The sequence below is a fragment of the Tympanuchus pallidicinctus genome, unplaced genomic scaffold (genome assembly GCF_026119805.1).
Source record: "Tympanuchus pallidicinctus isolate F22 unplaced genomic scaffold, pur_lepc_1.0 scaffold13, whole genome shotgun sequence".
NCBI lineage: Eukaryota > Metazoa > Chordata > Aves > Galliformes > Phasianidae > Tympanuchus > Tympanuchus pallidicinctus.
This window is the reverse complement of record NW_026294648.1, coordinates 9,697,773-9,721,003: the sequence shown is the minus strand read 5'-3', so window position 1 is coordinate 9,721,003 and position 23,231 is coordinate 9,697,773. Positions and strand designations below refer to the sequence as shown.

General features: G+C 41.5%; 1 protein-coding gene across 1 annotated transcript; it reads right to left on the bottom strand.

Annotated features, from left to right (window-relative positions):
• Positions 1 to 1,314: 1,314 nt before the first annotated feature.
• On the bottom strand, positions 1,315 to 17,396 carry TENT5D (terminal nucleotidyltransferase 5D). Its single transcript, XM_052673437.1, has 3 exons — positions 17,259 to 17,396; positions 10,824 to 10,946; positions 1,315 to 6,752 (listed from the first exon to the last, which is right to left on the bottom strand). Exon 3 carries the CDS (start codon positions 6,731 to 6,733, stop codon positions 5,561 to 5,563), a length of 1,173 nt encoding a protein of 390 aa, XP_052529397.1. The 5' UTR covers positions 6,734 to 6,752; positions 10,824 to 10,946; positions 17,259 to 17,396; the 3' UTR covers positions 1,315 to 5,560.
• Between the last annotated feature and the right edge of the window lie 5,835 nt (positions 17,397 to 23,231).

The window sequence follows — 23,231 nt, the reverse complement described above, 5'->3', positions numbered from 1 at the left end:
TCTTCAGGGTAATGCAATACAGGATGGGGAAAAGGACCTAGTGGAAGGCAAGGTTTGTGAGGCTGCATCTCTGCTGGGTTTGCTCTTCTGTTCATATTCACATGCAACCAGCATACAAAAAAAAATAGAGTTTGAAATTGTATTTTCCAATGAGTTCATATTTGCCCATACATGCAAGTATGCATATGATAACATATATGCATATGATCTCAATCCAGTTCTCCAGAGGACATGTATTTTTATTTTCTAATACATAGCTGAGTGAGTGGCTATTTATTGTGCTGTTGAATTGCTTTCCATGGTAACTAATTGTGATTTCAGAAACACAGGTTCTGCAATGGCACAAGATGAAATGGAGTTGAATATGGAAGCAGCCATTAAGAAAGTCACTTGCTTATGAAATAGGTCTTAGTGATAGAGACTGATAGAGTAGGAAAAACGGGGAAGCAGAGATCAGAAAATAAAGCAGCCCTCCATTACCTTTGTGCATTGCTTTAGATTTTGAACTCCTTAGGAAAGTGTGTGGTGAATATCTGAGGAAAAGAACATCCCCTGTGTAGACTGCCTTCCCATTTCCCACTTACCTTTTTTATTAAGAGAGAGACCATTAAAAAGATGGCTGCATAAAAGAAAAGCAATGGTTAGGAAATGAAGTTTATGATTAAATGGCTATTTCTGGTTGAAAAACGGGGAGGTGGAGACTTTTACAAAAGTTTCTCTGTTCCCCTGTGAAAGAGGACAGCATGTTTTGAACCTGGGGAGAAAGGAACAAAAGCCAGAAATCCCCTGCTGCTTCTGTTCTCCCTGCTTCCACCAAATGGGCTCATTATTACTGTATGTGAACCCAAGCAGCATCTCTTAGTACTGCATGGCTGGCACTGTAAGGGGACAAAATGCAATTAATACCTACATCTGGGATCTCTGACCTCTAATACCAGGCTGAAACCTCTGAATGCTTGTTCTTCTCTGCTGTAAGGCACTGAGAGAGCATGTAGGGTCTAACCTAAGGAAGAAGGAGCAGTATTGACTTGGTTCTTTCTACAAAAATAATAGAATTTAATAATCAGTAGTTCAGAACCCAGCCCAAGATGCCGCCCCTCAGAAAACCCAGAATGTGTAGGACTTTCTCTGACCGTTTCCCAAAGCCACCAGCACAAGTCAGTGCTCACACTCCATAGTGGTTTTTCAGCCTGGATAAATGTGTTCAGATTTATGTGAATATGCATTCAGAGTAAGTAAAATGTATTCTTATGCACGTGTAGAGCCAAATAATTTGTCAAGTTAAGTATTCATTTTATTTACCCAGCAGACAGTCGTCTTTATTACATAAATGTATAACTAGGCACTTAAAATGTGACACAAGCCTGTTCGACAAACTAGTGTGGAGGCACTGAAATGTATCACAGATGTTTATGAGCATCTGAATATAGCCTTAACTGTCTGACAGCCGGATTGCTGCTAGCTCTGAGTCTGCGGCTTACTGACCCAACAAACCGTAACCAAACCTTTCCCACTTGCAGTCACGATGCTCCAGTCTGGCTGCCTGACATCCCCAGCAAGAAGTCGGCAAATTTGGGCTGACATCCAGACAGAATAGTGAGTATATTACAAGCAAACCATTCATTTAACAAGAAAGTTATTTTAATGATTGCTTCCCTAATACCCAAAGGCACTAGTCAACACTGTGGACTAATGACCTACAGATCTTTGTGATCAGTACACATTTTTAGTGTTACAATGGGTTTTTAAACAGCTTCAGATGGCACATTATGTGAAATACCTCTTACAGCTTTGTTTCTGTATATCCTCCCATTTCTTTAGACAAAAGGAAAATATATCAAACAAAAACTGACCATTAGAATCCCAGTTATTCCGACTTGTCTGAACTCAGTGCTGTTCTTTCTCTGGGTATTTCTAAACATCGTGTTGGATACCCCCCGTGTAACTCCAGATCCAAGTTTATGTTGACATAACTCCTAACATAAGTCAAATTACGTAGCTAAAAAATCAAAAGTGGCACAGTGGTAAATTGGATCCATTATTTTACAGGATCAGTTTAACACAACAGACAATATAACAGCTTGAGCAAGGACAGTTTTATATTTCTTTTATCCATCACAAAAACCTCTGTAATACGTGGAGTATAAAGCTCACAAATTACATTTGAAAGGAACTACCATAAAGTATATGCTTCAAATGGACCTTTTACAACATAACACAAAATTCAAATGACTTTTTTTAGGAAAGCACTTAAAACTTCAACAATTACATCCTGACAACATTAGATTACTGTAAGCTGTAAACCTTGAGAAGTTCTGTGATTAAATAAAATCAACCTTACAATTTCCAGGTATAGTAATGATTGAACAGATCATAACAACATGATATATTGTAAATGTGAAGCTTAGGATACTGGTGCTGAGAAGACCCTCTCAATTCTTTGTAGATTTGCACATAGTGAAATAGGTAACAGCTGGAGTAGAGGTGAAAGTATTACGTTTTACATATTGTTATCAGTGCTTTGCAAGCAGCGGTCTATACAACTTCATCTCTGTTCTAAAATAGTTTTACAGAATCAATACTACCTTAAAAACCACCTCCAGTTCAAACTCTGCTGCCAGATCTCCTTCAGCATTTGGAAGGAAATACTTAAAAGACAACATCAGATATTGTTAATGACCTGTACATGTGTAGACACGTGAGATTTTATATATATAATATATATAAAATCGCAAACCTTGCTGAAGCTTCAAAATGGAACTACCTGTAGGTAAGAAATACAAGTCCTTTTCAATAAAGTTAAAGGGTTTATTTATACCTGAGACATTTTTGCATATTGATGTCTTTGTACCTTTAGGTACTCACAGAAATCCTTTGCACTTTTTGGGGTCTCACCCGAAGTCCATTGGAGTTAGCTGGATCCTCCCCTCTAGCTCAGTGGACTTTGGCTGAGTCCTAACTTATCTAACCTGGATCTATAAACAAAGATGTAAGATAGTGAAATATATATATTTGAATGAGCAGTTGCTGTACAAGTGGACAGGCTGGTTCATACAAGTCCAGAGTTCATCATTTTGCATGTATGATTCAAAACAGAATTGTGGTCCTTCCTGCAGGGGATACACATTTCCACTTGGTTTAAAACAAAACGAAAAAACAATAAACACAATTTCTTGAAATGTTTCTCCAGGTAGTGGATCATGGGATATATCCAGTATATTGAGAACACCCCCTTCTTATTTGACCTGCTTTCTGGTTCTTGAGGCATTCGACCCATTTGTCCTCCCAGGAAGTGAGAGAATCAGGAGAGGAGGAGTAACAAGTTGCTGTAGCAACGTTACATTATGATCACAGGTCAACGGAGCTGGGCTAAGTCAAGCAAACTCAGGGAGTGCAAGAGCCAATGAAGGCGCTGGGTCGCCTGACTCCTGCAGGTTTGTCTGGGTGTCCCAGCTGTGCACAGCCCAGCTTGCAGCTCCTGGCCCTGCGGAGAGCATGTGCTGAGCAAGCACAAGCAGGGGCACAATCTAAACAAGGCTCTTACAAAAATTCACAGTGCTATTTAGTTTGGAAAATATCAAACTAAATTTAAAGGTGCACTTTATGAAATAAACAACCCAGTTAAGAAAAAAATGCACCGTGTCTCACTCCATTTTGCTTCTGGCAGGGAATCTTTTCATAGCATTATCACATTTGATAATGTAGCAATTAGAATTGCCTATTTTATGAAATTTAGTTTAATCAGTGGAAAAGATACTAGTGGAAGTGAAATAAACTGTGCTTTTAGATGTGGAATTGGACTTGAGTAATCAGGGAAAATAGCAGTAAAATAATTCAAGGAAAAATCACCAACTGAATCAACTTTCAAGTAGATCAGTGTACTCTCTTAATGTTGCACTTCTAATTTATTACTCTGCACTATGTTTTTTGCACTGTATTTTACAGAAAAGGATGAACTGTAGTGATGATGGTCAACAAAGTTGTCTTTAAAAAGCTCTTTGTTCTGTACAGGCATATGATGGGGAAGCTACATTTCACTGGTAAGTAGAACATCATAATATTTGTACGTAACATACTTTTGTGTAAAATAGATCAGATGTTCTTTTCCAAGTAGAAATTTCTAACACCTGACACTTGTTGCAAATAGATAAAATGTACTCAATGCTTTTAAAAATGAGGAGGACACAAAATGAACCAGTAATGAATGCCAATGTGACACAGTGACGTGTTAAGCATCAGATGTACAAAACTCTGTTGCTTGCATTTTCAGTTGACTGTTCTGATTTTACAACCACATCCCTTCATTCCCTTTTCCATCACTTCTGTACCTCATTCAGAAGCTAAACTGGAGGTGTTTTGGAGAGAGCAACCTCAGCACCCTCTGTTCCAAACCTGCTCATACTAAGGCTACAAAGGCTATATACGTTTCTTTCCCTTCTTATCATTCAGGAGCTCTCTGGCACACCTGCAGACAGCATTCTAACTTTCACAGAGCAACTGGCACAGGGAGGCACTTATGTGACATGTTTTAAACTTATCTTTGGTAAACACACATGGAAATTTGCAATGCTTCCTGAACATAAGAGAATTCTTCATTTGCTACTGGGGTATGAGTGCAGGTAAGGAAGCTGATGTGACACTACCATTATAAAACTTTTTGTTCTGATGCCACTGCCAAGGGTTTGTTTTAATTCATCTAAAAACAACGTAGTCCTGGGCTGTTCTTTTCCCCTGACTCTGTTTATTATGCATTGAAGCATCTCTGATCAATAACAAATTAGCAATAGAAAGCAAGCCGTGTGCTCAATTTTCACCTTCTTTCTCACTCTGTTACCTTGTTGTTCAGGGCTAATCTAATCAGAATAGTAGTATCTCTTTTATTACCTGTGAGTCAGAACCTGGGGTTCAACTCTTAAGTAGCAAAATCACTCAGATCGGCAGCAATTTTGGATACCCAAAAAGTCTGATTCTGCTCGTAGTAGGGATATTTCATCCCAAACCCTACTGAGGAGTGGGGAAGGGACCTCATATCTCTGATGGAAACGACCAGGTATAGCTTACAGAGTGCACTCAGTGCATCCAGAAACAGTCCCTTGTTGTGCATTTTCAAAAGATGCTGTAAATAAATGGTGTTGGAACCTGCATGGGTATAACTGTTGGATGCTCTAGTGTAAAGTACCCAGAACACCTGCAATTCTAGAATTAGGCATTTCTACTGAGAGGTATCTGATTAGCTTAATTTTACACTTTCAAAATTTTGCTTAAGAATTTATTAGAACCCAGAACTTAGTGCATTTCATCTTATAGAATTAGAATAATTTATATCCTCTTTTCATCCAAACACAAGTGGGAGACATAAATATATCACCGTGAATAACAAGAGACATTTTTCTTGTGATCTGCTTAAAGGTGTTTGAGACATTGACCAAATAACTTTGGCAACTTGCACAAAAATATGTCTTCAAATCAAAAGTGATAATAAAACTTGGTTGAATGAGGCCTTTATTACGGAGAGAAGTAGGAAGAGAGGGGTGCGAGTGCTGAGAAGGTTACCGTGTTCCTAAACCATGCCACTTTGCATTTGTATGTGAAATGGGTATGGCTGGTAGATGATAGGTTGTCCATGAGCAATGTAATAATTGCTGAAGTTTCTGTCACTGATATAAGGAGCAGGCTGATAATAACATGTTACATTAGCTGCGTTTGGGATAATATTTTGTTCTCCGAGAACTTTTAAAGCCAAAATTGTAATCATATTCAGAGTTTGTCTTCGCTCGTGTCCCATGAGACAGACTGTGCTCTCATTTACAACTCCACGCAGAGTCATCAAGTAGTCATACTTGCTTTTTTCTTCCCCGATGAAGTGGTTGCGCAGATATGACTCAATTTTCCTTTGCTGCTCAGCAACATCTGGAAAATCAATGAAGAATCTGGAGCACATGTAACGTTCCAGAGACTTAATTTCAGCCTCATCTGCTGGCTTAAAGTCACGAACCAGGAGATTGCTGTACTTCAGAAGGCCACCTCCTCTGATTTCCTCAGGGTTCCTCGTGGAAATCAGTTTGTATTTTAAATGGTCCATTGCTTCATTGAAGTCTCCATACATACTCTCTGCAATAATAGTGGGGTGAGAGTCTTCTGTCAGTTTGCAGTCTGTTTCTCTGTAAACATTTAAGATGGAGTCCAGCACGATTTGAAAGGAGTCCACGCTGAACTCAAACTGTCGCCTGAGCGAATTGACAAACTTTAACTCCACGTTCTTGCCGCTGTTGTTTGACAGTGAGATGAGGCTCCAGCGATCGTGATCAGTGGAGACTTTGACCATCTTCTGCACGTAGGCATCTTTCATAGTCTGGGCAGTGATTTTTTCCTTATTAACACATTTTGGCAAAAAGTCTAATAGGCAATTAAGAACTGCCTCCTTAACAACCTGAAACTCAAGCTCGCTTGGAAGTTCCACCCCAAAAATGATGTCTAGGTCCTTATAACTTGTTCCATTCTGCTTCACTAGGATGTGGCTGGCTGTTGAACCATTCAGGCGGATATCCCGTATGTTGATTTGCTTTTCAATGAGCTGCTCCTTAACCACACGAATTATATCCTTTGGTTTTACTTCCAGTGTTGGAAAATTCCCTCTTCCATGAATGGGTATTACCTCTGCTAAAACTTGATCCAGGATTTTAATCTGATCCCAAGTGAGACTACTGAACCTGTGGTCTAAGTCCTCAGTCATTGTGATGTAGGTTGGCTAACTATGGAGACACAGAAATTAGAGAAAAACATTAGAATGTACTCAAATACAAGAGGGTCTGCATTTCACTCTGCAATGACAAAAACATCTTGGTTCCTCTGTGCAGTGACAAAGCAGTTCCTTTTACACAGAGACACACTCCGAATTGACTTTCTGAGTGAACCACTGCACTTCTCACAGGCTTTTAATTGAATTTTAATGCAGTTCAGGTTTTAATCCTGCAGAGAAACTGTTGTGCTATTATATAATAAGTCAAAGCCAATGCAGTAAACCGTACAGATTTCATTTAAAACTACTCAAAGGTTAATAACACAAAATATTCACTGGTTGTAATGAAACTCCAAATTTCACTGAGCTAAAATGAGCAAATTGAGTTATTTCTGTCCCGTCTAGAATGTTCTTTACATCTTCATTCACTTGCACAATGAAAAAAATAAAAATGATGCAACATGCTTGTTGTTTACCCAGTCAAATGCCTTGAATGTACTTTGGTCTCTGTGGGTTATCTATATGCATGCATCCTTTAATACCACTTCTGACAATTTAAAATTGGATATCCAACAACTGTGCAGTTGCTTCCTTTATATTTCTGAAGCAAACTATTTTGCTTCTGTTCCAATAACTGTCCAACAGCAATCAGGAATCAGTGCTCCAAGTTAGGGTTTGCAGTGCTGAAAAGAAAACCCCTTCCAGTCTGCACTGATACCCTAAAACTTCTCAACAGAGCCAGCAAAGAAATCTGCCTAGAAGATAAAGGATAAAGCTTTCCAAGGTTAATGCTGTGATTAAAGAAAATAAAGGGCTTTGAGAAGGGAATGTTCAAACCCCTTCCTTTAGCAGAGGAACCCACTTAAAACACTTTTGGAAAGCTGGAAGATGGAAGCCCCTAAGTAAGATTGGAAATCCATCCTTTATTTTTACGTTATTAGTTATTTTAGATCTCATTGCTATTTACTAAGATTTAAAAATGACTTTGCTGTCAAAGGTAATGTCACTGAATAGTTCTTTTGCATCAAAGAGAAATTGGATCGCTTCCACTCCTCTAAGAGCAGCACCTTAAAATTTCGTTCATCTAAAGTGACTCCTGGAGAATCTGCTGATGGTTTGTCAGTTCAGAGCCTCAACATTTATGTCTGAGAAATCTTTTACAAAAAATGCTAGGAGTCCAGAGCTGAAATGGTGCCTTCTGATTTGACAGGAAAATGTCTCAGAAAAAAATGGAATTATGTTTTCAAGAACATAATTAATTTACAGACAGACCTGGATAAGTTTGGGTTTTCTTTTAATTGTATAATTTCCTTACAGTTTGTAACAGTGCATAACTCTGCACGTTCTTAGAAGGATTTTCTCTTGTTCTTTCCCTTAATCTTGTTAGGGAACAAGAACAATTTCCAGGCTATTTTATAGTCATTAGGAGCCTTATTTCTTAACTAGTGGCAAATTTATTTACTGAGGTGTTCAACCTAATGTCAGGAGTTATTACGAATACAAGTAAAATCAGAGGCAATAAATCAGCAGAAATCTTCAGACCATAATTAGACAAAGCACAAATTAAAGCATTTCACTAGTGTAAAGTGAGCGAGATGGTGAGAAATGAGAAGGCAGCTCACTGGAAGCCCTGTACAATGAGGAGGGTGGGAAGGAGCGCTGGGTTCGTGGGAATGGAGACTGAATGGCAGCTTCATTCTCAGCTATGACTGCATGGAAACTGGGAACTGGTGATGTCTGCTAGGGAGAATGACCCTGGGAGGCAGATGTATCTCATGCCCCATTGCCAGCAGCTGTGCCATTTGGGTGGTTCTGTGTGTGGCGCTGAGAGTTGTCACCCTGTCTTCCTTAGGCCTGGCCTGTTGCTCCCTGCCAAAGAACAACCTTTCTGCGACTTCTTCCATGTGAATAGCTGGAAGCATTTCGTATGCTTTATATTCAGAGCTCCATCTTGAAGTCCATCCATGGGCAAATGGAAGGCTGCATAAACACTAGCACTGCGACAGCGAAAAGAACAAATAGCCTTCCGATTGTGTATCGAAAAGTGTTATCTTTCCTTCTTGCCTCATCAGCATTTGGAACTTACTGAAATCCTCTTCTAGGGACTTCTTTAGGTTCTGTTTGTTTGTTTGTTTATGGGATTTATACTTTTACTATATACTGCATTGGACCCTGAATTCTGACCAATTTAAAATCTTTGGACCAAACAACTAAGAGTTTGGTTTCACAGTGATAAAAGATTTAGTTAACCAACTCTTAGCATTCTGCCATATGCCAGCTTCATAAAAAAAATAATAGGACTATATCTGGCTTTACAGCTCTATCAGGAAAGTCTGCCAGAGTAATGATAACTTTAATGCTGCACAGAATTTTCATGGAAACAGATGCAGTCTAGAGGACAGTCTCATCAAATTTAGCTCATATTTTACCAGTAAGCTGTTTAAGAATCTCTTTTTATGTGCTCTACAACATTGCTTCAGTATATTTTCAAAGGGTTTGCAATATGCTGGCATTGTCAAGCAGAATACATCTGAAATAGTTCTTGTGCAGCTGTGTTAGCTCTAGTCTCTTCCCTCTGATTTCATCTACTGCCCAGTTTGTCTGTTCTACAGCAATTATCTGGAATACTTTAACACTCCAGTTGCCTTTACCTTTGTCTGCACCTGAAGCCAGTTGCTAAGGGACCTTTTAGAAATCAAGTAAGATATCTTGCCAGCTGTAGTAGCTTCGCATCCTGCCATTTTGGGATTTACTCCAGAGATGCTGAAAGTAGCTATTGCAGTTTTCCCCCAAGAACTCGGTATTGCTTTTGCTCCATACACATTATATGCATCATTAATTATTTCTATGATATCTTGCTCAAGCTTTATTTTAATTCAGCAGCACAGTTCTCTAATAAGCTGGACATTTTCAAGTGTTTTACATACATGGTGGCTTCAGGACTGCAGCTGGCTTTAGCTCTGGAGGCAAGAATGTTGAATGTGGAAAGAGGTCTGGGCATAATTTGAATGCACATGAGAGATTCAGAAGCAGTAAAACACCTGGGGCATCTTCAATGTGAACACATTTAAACTAGATGGACAGGGTTTTTCATGAGTTTTTCCTTCCATTACTGTTAATGCATACAGTGAAGATACTGTTTATTTTTCCTCTTATTGTGAGATAACGCATGATTTGCCATAAGTTTTCAGTACAGTTACCATCTAGTTACCCTGAAATAACAAATAATAACTCAAGGCCATATGCTGTTCTCTGGTGAGATAAGGCTGCATGGTGTGCAAAATAGGCTTGAGTAGAAAGCAGTTTGCTTGGACTATGCCATAAAATATCACCTTTAAGGGCAGAACAAGCAAAAGGAGAAGGGAAACAGACATTATCAACAAAAGTGTGTACTGCCTTTTCTCCAGCCCAACCCAACCAAGAAAGATACCCAACACAGCCATGTACCAGCCTGGATCACCCCTTCTCCCAAACTAAACTGATCTGTAGACAGTACAGCACAAGAGCAGCCAAACTCTTCTGCAGCACAAGGCTGGGAAAAGGAATTGAACAGCCTATACCTCTGCTGAAACATTGCAGGATACTGGCTTGCTGGTTTTGGAGTTCTTAGAAAGGAAGAATAAATAAGGCGTTTACTGTGGGTAATTGATACTAATACATAATCCATATGATTTCATCCTGGAGATTAGGGTTTTTTGGATGCTGAATTTTTTCATCATGACTCACAATGTGTTTGCTCTCGGCTGCATGTGGATACCATGGGGCAGCATTTTCAGGAGCAGACAAGCTGCACTTTTTCATCAGTTCCCACAACACACAAGGTTCCTCCTTACACGGTCTCCAGGTTCAAACAATGCATGTCCTCTTAAATAACATGGTATGAGGTATATTCAGTTTTCTCATTTGCTCTAAACTACTTTAATAACTGAAAATAGTGGTGGTATGTAATATTTGGTCTATTTTGGGCTGTGGTCATCACTGAGAAGTTACTACTTGACAAAAAGGTAATTTGTACTACTGAATGCATCCTATGAGCTAATTTCTGAATAATGTTTATGAAGAGAATTCAGAGTCTCAGGCTTACCGTGGCAGGACGATTGGCAAGCATGTATTTCAGCAGAGTTAATAGGATGACTCACTGGATCCTTGGGTAAAAATATGGATTGTCATCTTGTCACTGCTAAAAACACGAACCTCCCAGGGAAAGCTACATGGAAAAAAAACACAAAAACAAACAATAACATCCTTTTTGAGATAAATGTAAACTACAAGTCACCTGCTGCACATAATAAATCATGCATTATGACTTGGTGGTCCCACAATCCTAACAATTGCCTTTTAAGTCAGAAATGATAAGGTAAAAGCAGTGGCAAGGCACAGAAGTGCTCAAAAAGTCTCTGGTCATACTTGGTCCTCTGAAAGGATGTTAATAACAACCTGCTATTTTCCCTAAGGGATTAAGAAAAAGTATTTAACATTACTGACAGACATGCAAATTAGAAGAGACAGTGGAATCATACAAAAAAAAATTGGAACTAATAACAACTCAGCAACATTAAATATAAGAAATTGTGAAATTGCTTCAAATGCTTCCTAAAAATGTGTACAGATGATGGGAAGGTCTTATTTCTTGGCAGACTGGGCTGTTGGTTCATTTACAGTAAGCCCAATATTCAGCCTATTGCTGGAATTTCCATGCACTGAATGGCCTTTGACTGGCTAAGCAGGAATTGTAGCTATTTCTGTAAATAATTGCATGCGATCACAAAGGCGCTTCTTTGTATTTGTTTCTACTTTCAAAGATATATTGACAGCAAGGCAACCTTTTGTAAATCTTCATCCAAAGACCCCCATCTCAGTGTCCAATCCCACAGAGTTCAGAGCAACTGCAGAAGGTTCTTTATGCCAAGCAGCACCCATCCAGCATACGACTTCATGTGGGTGTGAACTTACTCCCCATTGCTGAGTTATACTTCACAATCTCATCTTTTAGGCTGGAAGTATACTTGTTTCTGAGTAAATGAAACTGAGAAAGTATGATTGGAGTGTAAATATATGCATAATCTGCAAGAAAAGCTGAAATAATAGCCAGGAAGGTATGGACTATAGCATTCGCTTTATTAAGAACATTATGGTGGTTCTTTTCTGCCATGCTATAGCAATTGCATCTTCATCACTGAACGTGCTATATACGCTGCCAACAGCCTAGGACTCTGTTTCCTCATGCAGTCCTTGCTGTGCCAGGACTTATCTGCAGCTCTCATATGCTTTCCAACTCATGATAAGCTGCTGACTGAATGACTCTGTGTTCCCTGTGTTGCTACCCTGGTCCATGCAGTGTTAGCTAATGTTTGCAGCTGGGAATGCAGGGGTTTGTCTAGCAAGTGCTGATGTCTGTTTAGGCTGAGAGTGAAGAAGGCAATCTTGGCAAGGAAAAGAGGTAGAAGAGTCTCAGCATGTGCAGTCTGGCCTTCTGGAGGGAAAGTCAGACTAATATATAGCCATTCACTTAAAAAAAAATACAAAATTTAGTCTTTTTAACAATGAGCTATTGTTATTCCTTTCTGTGTGAGGGTGAAAGATTTAATGGATATATGATATCCATTAATGGGCATATCAGTGTAATGGATTGATGCTAAAGTAAAATTGATGGCTTCCCTGGTGATGTATAGGGGAAGGAGTGACAGACTTTTATATAATTTTTAAAAGACCCATTTTTATACAATACATTCAAAAAAACAGCAGCTGAGATTGATGAAATGCTTTGGCTGTAGGGACCTTATTTTCAATGACTGCCTTTTACTGGCTCAGTCGTTACAGGAAAAAGTGTACAATTTCATTATTCCCTGCTCAAGGTTTCCAGATTTTTTTTTTTCTAACTGAAGAAATAAAAGAATTTATCAACAATTTTATTATTTTATCTCTGGTATAATATTTTTTCTGCCCTTGAATTCCGAATGTGGATGGTGATGACATGTACTAACTAATTCATTTCCAAGTCTCTTCCTCTAGTGTCTCTGTGCATAATGAGCTGAAGTATATAATGACAGTGCATGGCTCTGCGTCATGGGCTCCCAGCACTCAGCAGTGCCCAGTTCTGCAGGACTGAGAGCCAGGGGCCAAGGGATGCTTGCCTGCCCTTCCTGCTTGCCAGCTCCCCATGCAGCATCTGATTGCTCTGCAAAGCCCTCCAGACTAATACCAAAATCTATTTATTCATTCTAGATACCAGTGACTCAATCTGAAGCTCACTTACCAAAAGAACTATTGTGATGACTAAACTGCAGCAAAAGCAGGCAAGGTAAGGAGTGAAGCAGTCCATCTATTAACTATCTTTGTAATTGTCTCTCCTCTTCAATGCCAGAGAGGGAGGGATGAGCTGCAGAGCGCCACTGCAGTCCCAGATTTAGGCTGCTTTTTGAAGATTAAAGGCATCACAAAGTCTAGGCTTTCCTCAGAAATTTTATCAAAGGGGTTTCCTCCCCTCTTCTACACAAGAGAGACTAAACAAGTCATAAAGAGCCTGTCTGGTGGGATGGCCCTGGTTTTGAGAGCATCAGAGGATGCCACTGGGCTTGAGGTCAGGTCTGTTTTGAGGGGATTCCAGCACAACATGCACAGTACATTGGACAGAATTCTTTTTATTGAATGTACCAGAAAATGCTGTACCTTGCTAGAAGCTGTACTTGGTTGATTCAATCAATGAAATGCATTTTTGTTTTCTGAATCAGTACTGAGCCATTGATGCATCAGGCTGGTTTTTGATAGTGTTTTCTGTAGCACAAGGCATTTGGAGAGGCTTCTGTGGGGTGAGCCAGAAAGCCAAAGACAAATGTGCTTGTGTTCCACAAAGACCTTTCGGCATCACCCCTGCTGTACTCTGCATATTTTATAGAAGTATTTGCCATTAAGCTATCACCCTGTTTTGCTCCAGAGCTGTTTTCATTTTATGGTGGAAAACACGAACTCTGTGCTGTCTCCCTGTTGATTTGCTGAGCATCTCAGGGTCCCTTGGAATACAGGCTGTTTATGACTGCTGCAGTAAATTCTGAGCTTAAATTGATTTGGAAGAAACTCCTGTGTCCTGAATCTGGTTTGGCTGGCATCCTCCAAAGAACACGTATCAGCTAACTTGTAAGGTAGGATATGGATCCTAGTCAAAGATAACTGTATCTCCAACTGTTTGTTTTTATTACTATTTGTGCTTACAATGTCGATGTGTAAATTTAATTCATATTTTTATGGATTAATTTCCACAGTTATATTAGAAACCTGTTCTCTGACTGTATAATGCAGTAGTGGGATTTCTTTTTAATGTTCTTTTCCCAATTTTATGAGTTACACTGTAACACTGGGGGAAATACATGAATTATTTATTAACTTAAAGCACTTGCTGTACAAAAATTATTCTTAATGTTGCATCAGTAAGAGCTTGCATTGCCCTAGAAAATCACTTTTTGATAACCAAAATGTTTTCCAGAGTTACGTGATAAAGTAGAAACCACATACAACATCAGGCAAAGGATTGTATCTGCAGCAGCAGCACCAGGAAATTGATGCTCTTCCATGGTGAAGGCAGAATGAAAAGTCTCTGTTGACACTGTTATTAAAACGCAGAGAGAGAATAAAACGATGATCAACCAAAGAAAAAGGCTTGAGCCCTGCAGCAAAGATGTGTGTATTCATGACTTTTCCATCACTATCAATAATGCATAATGACCATCATGTAGATGACGACACCAACTTTTGAGACAGGCTGAGTCAAGCTTTCTATCACTAAATGTGAAAAAACATTCGACATGACATTGGATGTCAAAAAGCTGGGACCTGCTAAATAAGCAAAGATCCAGCAGAAAGGGTAATGGAGAAGAAAATCGGCTGATGCTGACATAAATTGACATCTGTTGTACCAGTTTGTAATGCTCTATGGAGGGAAACTTTTTTGTTCTTGTTAATATGTACTGAAATAAAGTTTTTGGAGCCACAAAATTATCTCGTTTAGGAAAAAAAGGATGTGCTAATTCTTTGTGAGCACTCACACAACATAAAGAAACTACAATCAATATGATGTTCAAATTTTACAGCTATGTTCTTTTTTTAGTTAATGCACTCTAATTTCGCATAGGAGTGGACAGTAGGTACATTGCTAATTCCCAGTGGTGTCTTAGACTCTGGACTGATGCTCTGAATAATTATTTTTGCATAAAGATCATGGTGACAAAGGAAGAAAGCAAGACTGTGACTTACATATCTATATATCTCTTTATAAATAGTATTTGAATTGGCATGAATTCAGTTCTCAAACCAGAAATTCCTCTGGTATAAATAGGAGAAGAATTGGTTGAGTATGTGCATAGTTGGGCATATGACATGAAGGAAGAAAACTGTGAGCTGTCTTCTACTTCATGCAGTCCCACCAAACCATCCCTACCCTATGCTTTGATGATCAAATTTGATTTGGAGTTTGCCTACAACTCTTTTAACTGTTCCTGGGCTTCATCTCATACCATTAAAACCAGTTAATGGGAGTCATACACAAGCATGTATCTTACATGTATCTTACATATGTCTTATATCCATAAGACAAATACTCTCCCCACATGGAGGTGGCAACCAAGCTTCTGGGAGTTCAGCGCTGTTGGTAATCTCAGTGTGACCCACCATGGGGCATGAATGAAGGAGGCAAAGCAGAGCACCGGCTGTTGACATTTCCACCTGCTGCTGTGCCCTAGTGCTGGTGGAACAAACCAGGCCCATCCCAATTCCCTTGCAGAAGACGCACAGCCATGGCTGATGGAGGAACTGATCATAGAAGCCGAGAGGCAGGAAGGCTGTGAAACTGACCTGGATTAGGAGTATTTGGAAAATCAGGTAGAATTTCATTCCTTCAAGCAGTGCTAATTAATGAATTAATTTCCACTGCCAGCCTAAATGCTGTGTAATTTACTCTTCAAAAAACTCTGCTGAATGTGATTTCAATGTGATCTTTCAAGGAGTTTCATCCACTTATCTGCTTTAGAGCAGATTTATAAATTACCGGAGCCTACTGTGTCAGCAGTAACTTCTGAACTTGGGCAGGAGCCGCTCGCATGCTCTGCAGGGCAGGAAGTTAAGTTCAGGGCTTTGCTCACAGGGGTCAGCGTTAGACGTCTCTCTTTCTGGCAGCTGAATCATTACAGGTCACCCAGTCCTTCCTACTGTGCTGTATGTCTGATGTCTAATGAGGCAAAACAACCAAATTTACTGTAAAGTTATGCCTTTAATGCAAAGCAGAGCAGGGATGATGTGCAAGCAACACTGTGACGAGGTCACAGGTCTGAAGCAACAACAAATTAGGATTGTTACTGTTCTCTTTAAACTAAGCTGTAGGAGTGCAAGAATGTTGAAGTATAAAGGAGAAAATATAATTCTGGCCCTGCTGTTCTCCCCTCTGCACATCAATCCCTCATTCCCTGCTCCCAGATGCTGCAGCCACAGCACACAGGGGAACAACTGGACAGGGGATCATGTTCACATTTCTGAGTGGGTCACACACAAGCCACATCTCACACTATAGGTTAAGGAAAGCATGAGCATAAAGTATGGGAGAGAGTCTCTGCTCCCAATTCACTTTCAATTATTATTCATTTCTTGGCCTTTAACAGTGATCCACATCATTATTCATACCCACCTTTTGCTTTTTACAGGAGTCACGAAAAAACTATTGCTATTAACACAGCAGCACGTGGAAGACAATGTGTGTGCCTGTATAGTCAACTGTGCTCTTTATGACAGAATAATAAATGTGTTCAAAGATTTGCAATGGCTTAACAGATGTACCAGAGAGATGTGCCTGCAGATTAGAGAAGGCAGTGAGTGCTGAAGATGCATTTTCATGTCGAGAAGACGGGACTGAGTGCAGATCTCGTGATCCAGAGCTGCTGGGAACCAGCTTGGCTTTGCACGGATAGGGTTACCTACCGGAGGAGCGCTTCTAAACACGCTGGGTCAAAGAACCCCAGAGGTCCGGCTGTCACCTCCAGGCTGTGAGCTCTGTGGGGAGCACAGACTGCCCTGAGGACCACATGGAGGTACTAGAAGGCCTGACCCACAGCACGTGTGCTGCGGCAGGGAGGGCTGCTCTGAGGAGACAGAGCTTCCAGCATCGAACCGGACAGCGAGTGGAGAATGGCACAGCATGCCTCTACTATTCTACTGCCAATTTGGTGGTCTCACCCGAAATTCAAGAAGTTTTCAGGATTCACACAAAGAACGCCAACATCAGAACAGTGCTTGCGTGCAACGAGCAGAACCCCCGAAGCCAAAAAATCACAGCAAATTGACCAAATCCCTCTCTTTATAAGTTGATAAAGTTGTTTTATGGAAAACGCCGTACGGAGGCCAAACCCGAGGCCACCCCTCCGCGTCTCGCAAAGTTTTCCTGCGGTCGCCTTCCCCTGCCCACCCACCGTCCCCCACCACCCCCAGCGCCTCCCGCCCGGTCCCGCTCCCCTTCCCTGCGCTCGGGGGCTCGGCTGACCGCGAACGGCCGCCGGAGGTTCCCGCAGAACTCACCGGAGGGCTCCGCCGCCGCCCACAGACGCGCTGACCCGGCGCCGGTTCCGCGGCGGCCGCGCAGCCCGCACCGGAGAGCAGCCGCCGAGCCGGGGCCGCTGCTGTCCGCGGCCGCCCTGGTGCTGAAGCGGCCCCTCCCTCCCACCCGCCCCCGCCGGGCCTTGTAGCGTAAACGGGTGGCCATGGCAACGCGCGTCACGCGGGCCGAGGCGGGGCTCCCGCCCGCCGCAGCACGGGGTCGGCCGCGCGCCTCCGCCTCGGTGTGCCCGCAGGAGCGGGGCGGGACGGCTGGCCTTCAACGCCTTGACGCGCGCCGGTAGCTCGCGGCGCTGCCGCTCTGCCGCGGGGCGTCACTCGCCTCCCGCAGCACCGGCGCCGTCCCGCCCAGGGTGCGTGCCCTCAGCAGGCGGGCAGCTTCGGGCACCCAGGGGAAGGCGGCTTCGCCCTCCCGCTGCCCATCTTCCGTCCCGTCCTCCCCGAGCAGTGCCCAAACAGAGCTCCTTTGCTGCTGAGCTCCTTCCCGCATGCCGCGTCTGCGGTTTTGTTCTCACTGTGCGCTGAGGCGCAGCTCAGCCTTCGCCTGGTGGTGGTTGTCCGGTGCGGGCACGCACAGCGAGGGGATGCCGAGCTGCCGAAGGACCCCAGTGAACACATCTGAAGCTTCAAGGCCGCAAAGTAGAGGGCTTGTGGTGTTTCAGGTGGCATAAGTGCAAGGAACTGCTCTTCAATAGCTTAAAATCCAACGTTATAACTTAGACACAACACAGTGCTTCCCCCCCACGCTCATTTTCCACACAGCCTTCAGTTCCTGGGAGAGGAGCCGGCTCTGCAGAAGCTCTGCTGAGAGAGACCCTCCATACAGGCTCCATATGCTCCTCAATATGCAGCGTGTCACTAATTCGGTTCTAGTTTCAAGTGGTGAGATTAGAACAGCAGTCTTTTGAGCTGTGGGGTTCTAAAATTAAATCTCTTTGATCAATTACTGAACTTGCTGGATGGAACAAATCCCTGCATGGAATTAGGTTACGGCATCTGTGTCTTTCTTCGCTGTAGTACTAAATACTTGATAGTTGTTGTGCAGTGTCTGCTTTGCCCGCTGCACATAACTAAAATCAAAGATAATATACTTTAGTGTTCTGAGAACTGATGCCAAATGGGTAAGTCCTGATTATTCTTGAAAAAGTGCAGATTCAAAGCTACGATGACTCATGACACTGAGCATACCTTGACAAGAAATGGCTATGTCAGTATTTTAAGCTAACTTTTATGACAGGAAAATCTATATAATAACTTTAAAGAGCTATGTCTGTACTTTAATTTACAGCACCCGGATACTTCTAGGCTGGCTCTTTGCGTATTACACAACATCAAGGCTTTAATCTGTTCTCTCTCTCTCTCGATGAGTAAGTAAGTAAGTAAGTAAGTAAGTAAATAAATAAATAAATAAATGGAGCAATCTGACCCTTGTTAAACACAAAAATCCCCAAAGCAGTTGTTATTCTTTAGGGCCCTTGAAAACATCTTCAATGTCTCTTTCGTCTTGAGAACCACTTTATGAAAGCAGTGATAAAGTGCTACTGAAGGAAATACACAGCACTGAGTAATCAAAAAACCTGCTCATGAACCAACTTCATTTTATGCCTTAAATGCCAAATGCTCAGCATTAGTTTATGTTCCTAACTGTCAAAGTAGAAATATATCAGTGATGAGATTTTCATAACTCGCAAGCCCTTACAAACTCAATACAAACCATTGCTCCTCTCTAACAACTTCACTCAGCCCAGAAGTTGCTCACCTGCACTCAACCAGCCTGGAACGAAGCCCACAGCTCTGCCCAACACTTGTATGTCTCTGTTGGGTGACTGACTGGGTAAACCAATTAGTTAATGCACTATGAAAACAGTAACCAGGTAATTTCCAGCCCCGTGGCTGGGTAAGAATAGCTATTAGTGTATAGAGAAAAGCTTATGTTCAGTGGCTGATAAACCTAATTTAACGTGAGGCAGGGAGAGCTGGATTTTCTTGGAACTGTGCCTTTACCTTCTTGCGCATTTTCGAGGAGGTGGATGTAAATTTGTGCCATCATGATGTCACCATGCTAGTATGAATGGCCATATGCAGTCAGGCCAGAGGAATGATCACAGGGTTTGCAGCAATATATTTTCAGCAAGAAGAAAAGTGGCAGAAGGTGATGAATGAAAGAGAAGGACATCTGTATGATGTATTCCTGGGTCCAGTGAGGTTGATGGGACTTTTGCTACTGAGCTCAGTGAAACTGGGATTTCACCCAGCACATTTTGTTTGTTTTGGAAATGAGGATTTTAAAGGTAACTTCTGAGGGCAGGTCTCCTCTGCCATGTAGAGAAATGCTCTCTGAAGCCTGGACTCTTGCTACCTCCTCCTGCTTTGGCCCTAATTCAAGAAAGCACTTAACACATACATAAATACCGTTCTCATCAGCAAAGTTTTTGAGCAAATACCTAGTTTAAGGATTTGCTTATCTCTAATTCGTTGGCTAAGAAGTAAGGTATTTCTCAATAGGAATGGGATAATCTAGCTGTAAATCCTTATCATTTATATCGTTTATAACAAGAGCTTAGTCATCTTTTGACCAGTGACGCACAGCAGTGATTTCTTGCTGAATAAAATTTTAGAAGCACAGCCAATTTTTCACAGAGGCTTGGAACTGTGCCCTTTATCTGCTTTTATGCACTGCTCCAAGTGTGTAGCATGGAAAGCCTAATGCAAGGTCACGCTTTGCTAGAATAACAGCACCTAGCTGCAGCCATAGGGTCCAGCTCTATCATCAAATTTTATCAAATTTCATAGCGATTTTGATATGCAGAGTAAGTTCCAACTGTGATAGTAATAAAGGCAGTTTAAAAATGAAGAAGATTACCAAGCTTGGAATTGTAAAGGTCAGATCCTGATCTATGCTTCCCCCAATTCTCACATGAATTTAGATTTGAGATACCCTGCACATTTAGCTCTGCTCTGCAGTTCAGTAGAGAGGAAGAAAATAGTTTCGTAGTTTTTACCGCTGGAAAATTCCATCACAGTGCTATATTTTCACTCCAAAACTGCAGAATTTCATGTCACATATGATGCACGGTCTGTCTCAAAGAGAATGATTGGAGGAAAAAAAATCCCCACGGCCTTGATTTTAAGCTTATGCTTCTGAGACAAGCTGGGAGGAAACAGTGCACTTTCCAGCTTAACTAGGCATTCCCCTTGCTTTTGCACACAAAAAGGAGAAATGCTACTGTAAGAAATTTTACTTTCCAGACTGCCAGAGAGAATCCGACAGCTTGCACACGTCTGTCAGAACACAGCAAGCTCTCCCTCTTGTCCTGGGGTGCCTTGCATGGAGTGCTTGGCCAGACTTCAGGAAGGAATTTATCCTCCATGTCTGCTTTTTCCATTCAGTAGCCACAGCGTGCTAATCAGACCTTACAGAGTGGAAGAGGGTTCTTGAGAGCTACTTGATCTGCAGATTTCTGCTCAGGAAACTGGAAAGGGAAAGGACCACTGAGATCTGAGCTTTTATGGCTCCTGCAATTTTTTATGGAGTTTTACTCACAAATGTGAAGAGACTTGCTAAGTTTATTTATTGCATGAGCCTAGAAGTGGAGAATGTTTTCATTCATCCAAAACAGTTCTTTTCAGTACAGAATGCAATTCACTTTTTCTTCTGCCACTGGTGCTTAGAATGAAAGCAATTCAAAACAATCAAAACCATGAGATTAGTCAGAATTAGCTCTTTTCCTGTTCTGATGCTCAAATTCTGGTCTTGTATGAAATAACTTTTTGACCTTTGGCCAATGAGGAAAAAGTTGAAAAGCACAAAATAAGCTATAAAAATAGCCATTAAAGATTTCCTCAGGAAATCTGTTTAAATACTGATGTCATTTTCTACAGAAGCTACTTCAATTTGAAATAGCTTCTTGAACTGAGGGAAACTAGAAAGGCACTGCCAGAGCATGCAGAGATCAAGGCTCATCACTAAGTGGGTCGACACAGTGTGAGACAAATGAAAGGGGAAATGCAGGTGCCATTTGAAAGGTTGTGAGCTGCAAGGTCTAGTAGGAAGAAGGCTGCTCCAAAATGAATGAACCATCTGGGAAAAGAAGTGTCTCTGTATTCTTTAATTTGAGTGTGACTCCTGTGACATTCAGCAACCTTCCCACTAGCTGCTAGATTTTGGAGAAACCCACATGAGTGATGATTTTAAATGAAGATTTGATAGTCCAGCAGGCAAGAAGCTGCAGAAAACACACTTGGTATCATGACTGGCAATAGAGTGAAGATGGAGCTTCTAATTCAAGACACCGAGTGGTGAATGTTAGTTTGTTGGGAAGCTAGGAGAAAACAGGAGAAAATGTGGCCTTGTAAATCCAGTTATGCTTCCAAAAATATACCATAGGAACATTAGATGCTATTGGGAACACACATAGTAGACCTAAGTGCTCAGCAAAGCATGCTAACCTAATTTCATGATTACATGAAAGAAGAAAATCCTGACTCATATTTTATTAAAATTGTTATGGTGAATCAGCAAATTACTCTGTTTATCTCCTTCAACGTCAGCACACTGAAGTCTGGAGCAACTTGAACTGATCTCACTGCCCTTGTAAATAGAATATATTCAGACCAGCTGAAGCTGGACTAAATGGAAACAAGGAGTAATTCATCACCAAGGACAGCTGGGAAGCTCAGAAAAATGCTATTTCCTGACTGTCCTGGCAGAAGGAAAGACAAGTGCTGTGTGTGCCTTTCATCTCTGACTCCTTTGTCATGCCAGATCCCAAATACGAACATTTACATTCAAAAACTTTGTGGCCATTTTAACAAGATCTCCCCATATGGCAAAGGCTTGCCTTTTTACACATATACCCTTTTATTCATATCCCAGTGCTGGCAGAGAAGGAAATAAAACTGCACAGAAATATATAACCTGATCTGGCTTGTTTAATCACAAATCCAATCTTCTCCCTTAATAAAGCAAGCCGGGATCTCAGCAGCCCTATCTGTAATACCGCATATCTCCATGGGGAGGGGTCTTAGAGAAAAAAAAAACAAAAACAAAAAACAACCTAATTACCAAGAGGCAGATGCACCTTATAGGACTTGCAGGGAGTCCTGAACCAGATCTCCTATTTCAAAGGGATGGAAATGCAGCCGGGGCAGTCCCGGAGACTTAGTCACCACTTTGCCCTTCTCACCACTCCCAGTTTTAGGGCAGACTTTTAAGGTGAGGTCTGGAGCTGTTTGAGGCAGTTGAGATGTAGGTAAGTGGTGGATTTCTGCAGTGGCGCTTAGGATTTCTCCTTTCCCTGCTACAGACTATCTTGACTGAATCACGAGTACCAGATGGACAAAGAGAAAGCAGAAAGAAGAAAGCAGGCACTGACCCATAAGCTGTCCTCAGTGATGCTGCCACATGTAAAGTATGCATGACTTAATGCAAGAAAACATCCAGTACATTTCAAGAGCACTCAAATATAGAGGCGCCAGCAAGCAAGTAACAGTGAACTGGTATGAAATGGGGCTTGCTTACCCTCTTGTGCTCTTGTGGTGTTTTGTTAAGCAGATACTGAATTCAGTGCACGCAATGTCAAAGCAGCTGGAGTTTGCAAATTGTGGCAGTGCTTGGGGAGGACAGTAATAAAAACAGTGTGTATTTAGGGGAAGCAGAGAGGGACATGCACGGGCTCTGTCTGCATTTTGTAAGGATGGTTCTTAGAATCACAGAATGGATTCATAGAATATCCTGAGTTGTAAGGGACATACCAGGATCATTGTGTCCGATGCCTTGCTTCACACAAGGCTACCCAAAGAACAACTTCTTGTTTTTTTCCAAGAAGGACGTAAGAAACAACTCTGAATGGCATCTGGCTGTCCCTAGAGTGCTTCCAGGGCGGGCAGAATTGGTGGAGAG